Below are 12,841 nucleotides of genomic sequence, written 5' to 3' on the forward strand. Positions count from 1 at the left end.
TTGTTTTTTAAAGTGCATTATTTAATATTTACAGTACAGTTTCATTTTACAGTATGAATACAAGAAATTTCAAATCACACTTTCATGATGCGCGATACAAAATACAAAATTTTCGTTATGAAAAGTTAAAATTAAAAATAGCGAAATATTTACAAAGTGATGATTCTTACAGTGTAATATTTTTGTCCTACTCCTAACAGATCCATAGACGTATCGAAAATAATTGCTTATAGTATGTATTTTATTTAATGAAGAAATTAATGTTTTGCTAATCTGAATTTTTGATAAATATATTGTAGATCTTGTATTTGTTATTGAAAATCTTATGATAAGAAAATCTTTTAATTATCTCTTATTACAAATTGAAAATGACTAAAAATATGTATTATAATTAAGTTATATTTGAAGTACTAATTAGAATTGTAAAATAAAAAAAAAATCTAAAAATATAAATATACTCATTCAAAATAATAAATCTTCAGTCTTTCATCTAGCATCGACGGACCTGAAAATTGTAGTTTTAAGGTAGCATCGAATAGTAAAGATTATAAGTCTTAACGAATTATAAACTATAAAGTTTTATTGATGGCTAACACATCTCGCATCATCATATTCCTGAGCGTCCATAAAGCATTTACCACATTTCCATGGTTGCCTACACCATTACCTAACCATTCAGCTGGTAATTTCGTTACATCAGGAATTTGTGTATTATCAGGATTAGCATTCATTTGTTTGTCCCAATTTGATATGTACCGATTTTCTACATTTAATGCTTCAATATACCTATAGTTGCAATATAAATATTTAAATGTATATAAATGCAAATTATATTATAAAAATATTCAATTTATTTACCGTAAATAGGCATCTGAATGTAAAACTCGACTTGGTCGTGGAGGAACAGCAACAAACATAGGTTCTGGTTGTTTGGTAACAGGAATATTGCTTGTTTGTGTCGCAGCTGCCGATGTTTCTATAATAATAATAATAATAATAATAAAGATAAAAAATAAAAAAGTTTAAATATAGAATTAAAGAATATTTATAAATATTACTATAATAAATATTAAATGAATTAAAAAAAAAAAATTATTCATTTCAGTAAAATATTACCTGTTTCCATAGGTGGCAATACCGTTGGACCTTTTGATGCCATATAATTTCTGTAAAAAAAAATGTAAATGAAAGTAAAATATATTGCATAAATTTGAAACTATAACAATAGTAATGTATCATAATTCAGAATTGTATCTGTTATCAATGTTAAAAAATTTTGAGTATTTTTTCTCTTAAATATAAATGAAATATATCTATATGATATTCCAAAAAAAATTCATTATATATATCATAAGTCAATTTATCTCCATTTTTGAGATATGAAAGATATAAATTATATATGAGATACACATTCAAGCTATTTAATTTTTAATGATAATTATTTTTTTGAAATTATATTTTATATCAATTTACACTAATTTATATAAATTGTTTAAAATGGCTATATTATATGCATGTAAATAAGTGTCCATTATTCACACCATTGAATTAGTAAGATCTGTTAATGTTAATAATAGTTTTTTTGATGTATGCTATCAATGTACAGATATTCGTTTTTCGATTTAAATATCTTTGATTTCAATCCAAAAAAATTTTAAAGAAATAAACCTGAAGAAATAAAAGATATTAGAGATTGAGAAGTTCATTTTTTTTTATTTATTTATTAGGAAAAATTTTATTGAAAAATATTGTTATATTTTTTAAAATGTAAATTTCATTTTTTTCAAATAAATAATTATTATTAAGAATTAAATAACTTGAATGTTTAATTATTTTTGATTCATATCATTTCTATATTTCGAGAATGAAAATAAGTTGATCTAAATGAATAGCATAATAACTTTTTGCTCAGTTTCTAAATATATTAGCAAAGTTTATCGATTTAAAATACTTTGTAGACAGATACTTTATATGTTTGTTTTAAATTCGTAAAATTAAAGATTACTTGCGGAGCCAATTTCAAAAACTAGTAACATACCAACAGTAAACGAAGCTAAACCATAGCCGGTTAACATAGTATTATTATAGTTTATTATACAGCACTTTGACATCATACTTGCTTCTTTCCGAAGGAGGTATTATACGTCCATTTGATTTAAGGATATGTACTTCCTTAACATGCCTTGCGAGTCTTTGTACACTTGGAAAAGGAGGTACAGATTTTTTTGTACGGCCACAACCACGCCATTGACATTGAAATTCCACATCTATGAAAAAAATTTTTTTTTTTCAAATTTTTTAAATATTATTATTTTATTTATTTATGATGATATTCATAAATAAATAAAATGATGATATAATATTAATACAAAATACATACCGCTTGCAGCATTAATAAAGGATGATTGAACATGTCCATTTTGTTCTGCAATACAATGATCAATACAATCAGTCATATCTTCAAATTGCCAATCACAATTATCCCAACAACATTCATAAACTACATCTTGCAAAGCATTAGTGCCTACTGAAACATTATTTCCTTTAAGTTGTCCTCCATCTTCATTCATTTTAATTGCTCTTTCTTCCCAAGCTTGTTTCTCTCCTGCTGGCAATTTTCTCCACTGAAATATAAAAAAATATTTATATACTATATTCTTCAAAAATAAAAATATTATTTTATTATCAAAAAATTAAAATATAATATTTTTTGATAATAATTAATTTAAAAAATTTTTTTCATCATTAAATATGAAAATTTAATCAAGAAAATTTAAATTATATAAAATAAATTATAGAGAAGAAAATTGAAGAAAAATATAAATATTAATTTGTTATTTATAAATTATATAATAATAAATAATATATAAATATATAATATTATAAATAAAAAGTATGAAATATGTATTTCAATATTTAAATTAATTTATAAATCGTATGTTATTTACATTTAAAAAATATTATATATAATAAAATATTAATAAAAATAACAATAACCACAACAATAATAATAATAACAATAATAACGATAACAATAATAACAAAAAAAGAAGAATAAGAAGAGGAAGATTAGAACAATAATAATTTTTGTTTTAGAAAAAAATATTGATAAGTAATTTTAAAAATCCATACTTAGGATGTATTTGAAAAAAAGATAGAAGCATGCAGAATATATTTCCTTATACAATATTTTATAAAATGCAATAAGCTTTTTTATAATATTATATTCTGTAAAAATTGAATCTGTAAACTTTCTATCTTCTATAAAAAAATTATTATAGTAAACTAAAAATCAATAATAAAAAATAAATACCTCGTTGCCAACAATTCTGCTAATCTCCCCAAAGGATGATTCAGGATTGTTTTGTGTAATCTGCGTTCGCATTTTACTCGAATATAAAATATAGCCCGTAACTAATTTCTTACCCGCCGTTTTCTAAACAGAAGAAAACACAAATTATAATATCACCGTATATAGGAAAAAATATTGATATTATATCTTCAGAAAAGATCTTATAAAAAATATCTAATTGTTAGATAACAAAGTTTAAACGGTGCAAAAACAAAAAAACGTATATGCTGGCATATTTTTCTAAACAAAAGTAAAATGAAATAAATAAAATATGATATATGAACAAGTTATAAGCAAATAATGTCACGATAAGTCCTACCTTTTTAGTCGATACAGGTGTTTGAGTATTGGAGAGCACCGGTTGAGCTTCTGCAGATCCAACGGACGGTGGACCACCAGCATCCATGCTGTCCTCCCCAACTCCTACTCCTACTCCCACTCCTAATCCTACTCCCATGCCTAGTACATCGGGTTCCAGCTTCGGTAATAATGGTGATGCTTCCTATACCATTTATGTTATGTTACGTTCATTATCCGTTACCGAATGAAATTTTCTTTTTTATATTTTAGATTGATAATAAATTTTTACTAACAATTTTGTATAGTATCATTAAGTGATAAATTTTTCTTGAGCACAAGTATTCATATAAATATGCGATATTCATATAAATATTTATTTCTCATTGAAATATAGTTGTCTCTAATAGATTTAATCCGATTATAAAATTCTATTATTATTGGATATCAACATTAAGTCTAATAGTAATAAAAATAACAATTTTCAATATTTAAACTTCTTATATATGCTTTAAGAAATTGTAGATATTCAGGCATTAGTACTTGCGTTCCATTTAAAGCATAATGCTTCATTTTTATATTATTTGGGTTAGAGTGACATGGAAGCGAGACTTTTTGGTGGTATTTATATATCATATATGTATATACATACATATTATTAGAGATAAACCCAACAGGTGCTCTGAATTTAGATCCATGAAAAACAATGTCTAATTCTATAAGTACTATATAGAAGAATAGAACTTTAACATATTTTATATAAACAAAACACAAAAAAATAGATTTTATATATATATATATATATAAAATACATTTATATATATATATATATATATATTACATACATATATATATATACATATATATATATATTATATACAGGATAATATTATAATATTCATGAAAAATCTTTACAAGGTCAATTCTGGAAACCAAAATAAACACAAAAGTTGATATATAAAAATAAATAAGGTATTATTAAGTAAAATATATTTATATAGCAATTGAAATTTATATTAAAACCAAAATATAAATAAAATAAGATTTTGTCTTTATTATATTATTATCTCATTATTCTTGATTCACTTCATCTAACATGAACTTAATAAATAAATCTCAACTAACGTTATTATATATTAGCTTTTATGTTTATTTTGGCTTTTAGAATTTTCAAAAAATGTCCCATAAATATATATTTATATCCTGTATTTTATGACATAAATATATATATATATATTTATAAACATATATACATACATAACATAAAAAAAGAAGACAGAAAAAAGTGAATATGCCGGCATAAATAAGAAACATGCTTAGATATGAATTAATACAAAACCTTTATCACGTACAAGTCATATATTGGAAGAAAATATGCAATAATAAATTTAATAATATAGCAATAATAAATTTTACAATAATTTTTAATAAAAATAATTTCCATATGAACTTGCATGTGATTAGAAAACATGCATTTTTGTTATATTATTAATTGAACATAAAAAATTTATAAATAGAAATTACCATTTCAAATTGAGTTGAACTAGAAGTAACAGACTTGACTTGATTTTGTGTTTGAGCCACATCGCCCGGAACCTATAACACACACATAGCATGCAAAGCAATATTCAGTTAGTTGCATATCAAATAACAGGCATATCAAATAACATATCGTTACCAAATTTTTGCAGAATGTTATTTAAATGTTTAAATTTTATATGTACCTTAGCTGGATTAATAGGTCTTCGAAAGAAGTAAATTTCATCTTCAGTTACTGCTGAATTATGATTAAATTTTTTTAGACCTTCTTGACCGAGTTTTTTCATGAGACTTTTACTTTCATCATATAATGATTCACAAATATATACATCATCTTCTGGAATTTCTGTTGGTCGACCTATATAAATATGTAAATTTTTATGAAAATATAATAGTTTTCTAAAAAATATATATATTTTTTAATTTTTAATTATTTTTTTATATACTTACTGCAAATATATTCTCCATAGTCAAGAACAGCACATTTTCCAACAATAGCCACAATAGGATGAGTGCCATCAACTGTAGATAGAAATAATTCTTGTTTATAAAATAACTTAGTAGGAGTATGTGGCACTTCTGCAGGCATCAATAGCCATGGGCCCTTAAAATAACATTTTCCACTGAAAATAAAAATGATATAATCACTTCAATCATAAACAATTAATAATAAACGCTTATTACATACTCTTTTGTTGACCATATAGCATCAATTTGCGCAATTTGTTGTCTACCTCCATCTGTTGCAACATAAACAAAGTCTCCAGTTTTTACAGAACCTGCACATGTATTATATTGCTCGTAATAAGTATTTTCTGTATCATCTGAGTTATACAATATTACATTCTACAAGAAAATAATTGATTAAAGGAAAATTTTCATAAAAATTAATTAATTAATTTAACATATAATTATTAAGAATTGCAAATATTTTCTAATGTTTTTTCTAATAATGCCACTCACAGGTCTTTCTTTTTCTGTTAATTTTTCTCCTTCTTCTAACTCGGCAATTTCTTCTTTATGCTTTTCTAATCTTTCCTTATATACTGATATCACTCGCTTTGGTTCTAATGGTTTATCTCTTGAAATTAATTTTAAATGATCTGGATCAAAATTCCAAACTTTGATTTTTTTAAAAGCTCTTGCTTTTGTAGAGTATCGTGATTCACATACATAAACATCTTTTTCTAAGAAACCTTCAGGTTGCATTCTAAAATAATCCTTTACACTTAAGACACAACATCTTCCAGCTACTTTAGCCAAAGGTATAGCTACATGAGCATCACTTTTAAATAACTCCTTATCAAGAAATTTTCTAGATGCTACATGATAAGTTTCACTTGGTCTATAAAATAAATTGCCATATAACATTTGTTGACCTTCTGCATTTGTCCATAAACGTTCTATAAGAACTACACTATATTCCATGCCTCGTTCTGTAGGTTCTATATATGCAAAATCTCCAGCTCTATATATTTCTTGATTAAAACTCATAGATCCACCACTATCACTATTACTTCCTTCTGTATTAGTATTTGTTTCAGAATCCTAAAAAAATACAATAAAAATAAAAAAATATATATTTTTTTATTATAATTTTAATATCAATATTTTTAAAAAAATTAATATTATAAATTTTATATACTTTTGTCTCATTTCCATCACAACTTTCATCTTCATTAGGTAATGATAATTCTTGTTGTAATTTTACACGTTTTAATTCTGCAACTTGAGCAGAAAGATCAAGAAGTGTATAATTAAGAGCTGGTGAATGTAATAAATCTCCTCCTCGAGTTACTTCATCACGAGTACGTAAAAAAAATGCTTGTAATTCTACACTATCTTCAAAAGGTTGTGAATCTGTACGTGATAATCTTCTAGCTCTTTCTAAACATGTAAATACATCTTCTTGAAAACGATCCAATCGTTTATATACTCCACGATCTAATCTTCTTTTAATTAAATCTAATGATAATCCTCGTATTCTAATATGTAATAAAAATAGTTAATAATAAAATAAAAATAAAAATACTAGATAATTTATTATTACTTAATTTATTACTTAAATTAAAAACATACTTTTTCCCATCAATAATATCATGTTCTGGAAGTTCTGCCATTGAATCTGAATAACATCTACCTTCTTCATCTTGATGATTATAAAGAGCAGTAAAAATTGTTGCTAATATTTCTTGAATTGCGGCTGATACATCTGGTACACTTTCTTCATCTTCACTTAATTGTAATTTTGTTTGAAGAACTAATCTTTGTAAAATTAAAGCATCCTATAATATATATAATATATATAATTGAGATTGTAAATTATTTAAAATGTTAAATATTATTTTATTTAAAATATATCACTATCAATAAATCTTATTTTTGTTATTATTAATATATTAATAATATTCCTATTAATATTTATAAAAAAAAATTAAATGAATAATATCCTAAAAGAAATATTGTTTACTTCTGTTTCATTCTTCTTGCATTTTTTTGATAAACGTTGATCTACTTCCTTATCTCTCATTAAACGAATAAAACAAGGCCGTACTTTTAATGCTTTTTGTACAGAAACATTGTTTCTATTATTAATATTTCCTTGTTCAAACATTTTGAGCAATGTGTATATATATATGTGTGTGTATAATATACATATATGTAAAAAAACTTGCAAATCTATAATACTTTTACAGATATTCACTGAACACCTTTTCATGTGCTTAATTTATGTTTATTATTTTGATAAAATTGCATATTTGCACCAGTTTTATTATAATACTTATTCATAGAAAAAAATTCATTTGTTATTTTATAAAATCCTTATATGGAACCACATGAAACGACAAAGCTACGAAAGAAGCTAACTTCAGGTAACCTCAAAAACTATAACTGTAAACAGATCGAGCTTTCCATGTTTTAGCGCGAAATTTTGATTGGAGTTATGACTTCCAAATGATTCATATATTTCATAGTAATAATTTTATAAATTATTTTCAATTAATTATAAATATAATAATAATAAATATATTTGTCGATATAATGCAATGTATATAATATAATTTGTATTCTCTTACTAAAGAGGATTGAGAAAATTATCAATAATTGCTAACAATTAATAGTTTTTTTAACAATTTTTTTTTTATCATAAATATTAAAAATTATAATATTTAATTTCTAAATAAATAAAACATAATTTCTTTTAAAAATTAGTTTAATAAATTAATAAAATTTTATTTTAAATAAATAATTAGAAATCAAATGAAAATAAATACATATATATTAATATACAAACCTTATATATTTGTGAATCAGGTTCATTATACTTGCAAGCATTATCAAACATTAGTATAAAATCTGATACAAGTTCATCCAAATTTTCATATCCATTATTTTTTAAAGTGGACGCTATTTTTTCCATATTCATTGGTTGTTTAATAACTTCATAATAATCAGGATATTCATTTTTATTTGGTAATTTCATAAAAATTAAAGATAATTGTCTTCCTTTTCCATCATGATAATCTTTTATAGTATCATACATAGTTTTTAATTTTTGTAAATGTAGTGGTACAACTTTTTTAGGTCTCCTATATAAATAATTGTAAAAAGATATGTATAATGTATATATTATGATTAATTATATATGTATATACTTAAAATATTACATACCCAACATTTCTAGTAGGAGTAGATGCACTTGATTTCATAGGTTTACCTGTTTCAGGTAAAGGACCTAATTCTTTTACTTTGTCCATTAAAACTCTTTCAAGAGTATTTGCATCTTCATATATTAAAGAACCTTCTTCATTATATTGACGACAATTATTAAACATTAACTAAATGAAAATATAAACATGAAATAAACAAAATATATATTCATAAATATATAGAATATGAAATATATATAAATACCTTAAAATCTTGTATTAATTCATTTTCATTTTGATATTTTTCTGCTTTAATATTAGCTTCAATAGCTAACATGTCAATTGGTTCTGCTATTACTTGATAATAATCTGGATACAACTTTTTAGAAGGTTTCTCCATAAACATTAACATTGGTTGTCGACCATCTTCACACTGTAATGTAATAAACTCTGTATTGCTAAACTTCAGTCTTGATAATTAAAATTGGAATTACTTACAACGTATTCTATAACACATTTAACTAGTGCATACAATCTTTTTTTCAATGGTATATTGTCTTTATATTTTCCACGTGTTAACAGATTTGAAGCACGTTTAATTAGTTTAGGTTGATGAGAGCTATTTTCAAATTCACTATCCGAGTCTGAATCCTATAAATATAATATAAAAAAAAAGAAAAAAAACCATAAAAAGTGTATATTAAATATTTAATGTAAAAAATCTTTTTATTAAAAATTTATATTAGCAACTCATATAAATATTACAAAATAATTATAAAACATAAATAAAAATATTTTCTTTAAAATTTTTGTTAATTTATTATTAATGTTATTTATTAATATTTATATTATTAATATGTTATTATATTATATAATTCAATAAAATTTCAAATAAATAAAATATTAAAATATAATAAAAGATATTTGGAGCTAAATAAAAAATTTAAAAAGATTAAGAGTCTAAAGTAAAACAAAAATAATAGTATGTAAAAATATTCATTATTTTTCGTTCAGATTATTTTTCAAATTATAAACTAGATAGAATTATCTTTATCTTGTGCAAAATCAAATTATTAATTATTTGAATTAATAATGAACATATGTATTATTTGATATGTTTTGATGACATTCTGTATAAAATTATCTTTTAAAATTTCTATCTGGATTTTGTCCAAACATTTTGTATTTTAAATACAATTTTATTTACCTGATCAAATTCTAATAGTTCCTGTACTTTTTCTTGCATAATTTTTTGTAATTTCACAGCACACTGGAACATAAAAACATAAGTAAATAATGCAAATTAATTAATTAATTATAAAATTTTTTAATTAATATTTTACCTTATATAATCTAGATGTATGAATATTATATTTTTTTGCATTTTCAAACATTATATTCATATCACCAGCTACTTCACTTACAGTACCATATTCACCTTTCTATAAAAATTAAATTATTAAAACATATTTTATAAATTATTGTATATAAATTAAACAAAAACAAGTCATAAAATATTAAATAATTTTTATTTTTGTTATTTACCTTTATTTTGGTACGAATTTGTAATAGAGAAATAGGATTTTTAATTGTTTTATAGTAGTCAGGATATAATCTTTTTGATGGTAATTTCCAAAAATATTCGCTCATTCTAACTCCTTTAAAAAAAAAAGAAAAAATGAATCAATATTGTAATATTTTAAAAAAATTTCATAAAATACCTTGATTATTAGGTGCTGTTCTAATAGTCTGAAATAATTGCCATTGTGGATTATCAGCTTCTTCTGTTTCTGCAGGTTCTTCTTCTTCATCATCACTTTCTTCATCTTCATCTGGCAATGTCGCAGTTTGAGCTATTAAAGATTGCGCCATAGTACGACTTCCTCTTTTACTTCGTGTTGATGGTGCAGTTGTTGCAATTTTTGGAACTGTGCTGCTTAATCCAATATCTTGCTTTCTTGCTGCTGCAGTAATAATTTTTTTTAAAAGTTTTGCATCTTTATAAATTTGAGAACCAGGCTCATTAAATTGGCAAGCATTACGGCACATTAGCATTAAATCTTTTTCCATATCTGTAATGCTATTATAGACTCCTTCTTGAATTTTTCTTGCAACTGTTTTTAAATCTACTGGTGTTTCAATTACATCATAATATTCTGGATATAACTGAAAAAAATTGTTTATATAATAAATTTGTTTAAAACAATGATTCATTAATACTTCACCAGTAAGAATTTTTCGAACTTTTTTAGATGGTTTAAGTTGAAACATTGTATGTAATGGTCTATTATTATCAGCTGGATCTGTTGCTGTCATAATTGCTGCAAATAAATCTTCAAATTGTTGCATTGTTTCTTCATCAGGATTTGTAGAACTTTCTGATGTATCTTCTGCATCTTCTTGTTTTGTTGTAGCTTTCCGAGCCTATATAATTAATATTACATTAAACATTGATGGATAAATATATACATATATATATTTACTTACTAATCGTCCCACTTTTAAAATAAGTTTTCCTTTAGGTTCTGGATCTTCGTATTCTTCCATAATACGATTTTTTGTATTTATACATAATTCCCAAAGTTCAGTAGCATCTTTATATTCAGGAGATGTACGCTATTTTAATGAAATAATTTTAATAACTTAAAACTCAAAAATTAAGATATATTCTATATTTTATTAAACAATGTATATATTATATAAATATATATTACCATGTAAAAGGCTTTTGCATTGTTAACCATAAGTTGAATATCAGCTGCTAAATCATCCATATCCCTATATTCATCTGTTCTTAGCTTTTGTTGAACTTTTAATAGATCTATAGGATTTGTTACAACATCATAATAACCTGGTTCTTGTCTACGTTTAGGCACACGTATAAATGCATCACATAATAATGTTCCATCTTCTCTTTTTTGATTACGTAGTACATCATATAATTGTTGGCACAAGTCACTCTAAATATTAAATAAAATAAATTTGTAAGTTTATTAAATTTATATTATTAAAATTTTTTATTAACAATATTTTTTAATAACAACAATAACTTACAGGATCTAATTTTTTTCGTCTTTTTGTTGGTTCAGGTGGTATATCATCAGCATCATCTTCTGTTCCTCGACTTGCAACTGAAGATGTTCTACGGCGCTTGTTCATCTTGAACAATCTTATAAAATAAGCAACATAAACATGTATACAAACAAAAATATACCAATACTTTATATTAATATAAGATTGATGTATCATAAATTCACATCTAAGTCATAATGTCATTATAAAGGAGATATACAGGATATACACAGGAGAAATTAGCTATATGTTGTCTAACTAATACAATGTAATTAAATCACTTGACTGCACAAAATCAAGATGTAAACAAAAATTTTATGAAAAGAATTTCATACACAATATATTAATTTACTAAGTATGTTACTTTACAAAGAAAGGCGTACGTATTAAGTATGAAAATAATCGAGATACACAACTTCAGCTTAAGAAAATTTCGCCGCCATGATATGTCGCCACTGTGCTTCAAAATGCAGAAATATACAGCATTTTAATTTTCGGATGTAATACTGCAAATAAATCCATCTTGGTTGAAATTTAATACAAAAACTACAAGACAATCGCATTTGAATAGCTAATGAAATAACGAAAGAATATGATCGAACTTCATAACAAATTATCAAAGTAAAATTTACCGCCATATCAAAACCTCACAGTATTTTTAATATTGTTCGTTCACGAATATTATCATTTTTTCTTTTGAGGCACTCATGTTATCATTTTCTGAAATCCTCACCTGTCGTTAAAATTTGTATAAAAAGTTTTTCATTAATATACAACATGTAAAATAAAAGCGTTACAAATGTACTACACTTTTCATCTGCAACGCACGATGACACACGACTTGGCTAACGCCATGCCGTAAGCAACCGCGAGTTTATAATCATACGAATTGAACGATCCTATAGCTAGAAATAGAGACTACGTTTCATAT

General features: G+C 23.9%; 1 protein-coding gene across 10 annotated transcripts; it reads right to left on the minus strand.

Moving 5' to 3' along the window:
- Positions 1-12,796, minus strand: LOC552677 (protein polybromo-1). 10 transcript variants are annotated; one of them, XM_016917469.2, is made up of 28 exons: positions 12,644-12,796; positions 12,294-12,416; positions 11,893-12,007; positions 11,553-11,798; positions 11,326-11,454; positions 11,083-11,262; positions 10,560-11,004; positions 10,384-10,496; positions 10,182-10,280; positions 10,046-10,108; positions 9,337-9,489; positions 9,104-9,271; positions 8,861-9,027; positions 8,484-8,778; positions 7,268-7,473; positions 6,834-7,173; positions 6,152-6,736; positions 5,877-6,034; positions 5,639-5,811; positions 5,374-5,546; positions 5,174-5,245; positions 3,672-3,854; positions 3,314-3,436; positions 2,381-2,624; positions 2,117-2,267; positions 1,117-1,166; positions 859-976; positions 1-786 (listed from the first exon to the last, which is right to left on the minus strand). In XM_016917469.2, the coding sequence occupies exons 3-28, from the start codon at positions 11,995-11,997 to the stop codon at positions 570-572; spliced, it is 4,956 nt and encodes a 1,651-aa protein (XP_016772958.2). In that variant the 5' UTR covers positions 11,998-12,007; positions 12,294-12,416; positions 12,644-12,796; the 3' UTR covers positions 1-569. The 10 variants fall into 10 exon arrangements, 9 of the variants coding, with proteins under 9 accessions (XP_016772958.2, XP_026297200.1, XP_625055.4 ...); XM_026441415.1 differs by lacking the exon at positions 12,644-12,796 and adding an exon at positions 12,543-12,557; XM_625052.6 differs by lacking the exon at positions 12,294-12,416 and having other exon boundaries at positions 12,644-12,792.
- Between the last annotated feature and the right edge of the window lie 45 nt (positions 12,797-12,841).

This window comes from Apis mellifera, linkage group LG6 (assembly GCF_003254395.2).
Source record: "Apis mellifera strain DH4 linkage group LG6, Amel_HAv3.1, whole genome shotgun sequence".
Lineage (NCBI taxonomy): Eukaryota > Metazoa > Arthropoda > Insecta > Hymenoptera > Apidae > Apis > Apis mellifera.

Coding starts and splice junctions, on each gene's coding strand:
- LOC552677 (XM_016917465.2), bottom strand. CDS start 12,087: ATGATACATCAATCTTATATTAATATAAAGTATTGGTATATTTTTGTT. Junction 11,799..11,892: donor GACGAAAAAAATTAGATCCT/GTAAGTTATTGT, acceptor TTTAATATTTAG/AGTGACTTGTGCCAACAATT. Junction 9,490..10,045: donor AACTATTAGAATTTGATCAG/GTAAATAAAATT, acceptor TTATATTTATAG/GATTCAGACTCGGATAGTGA.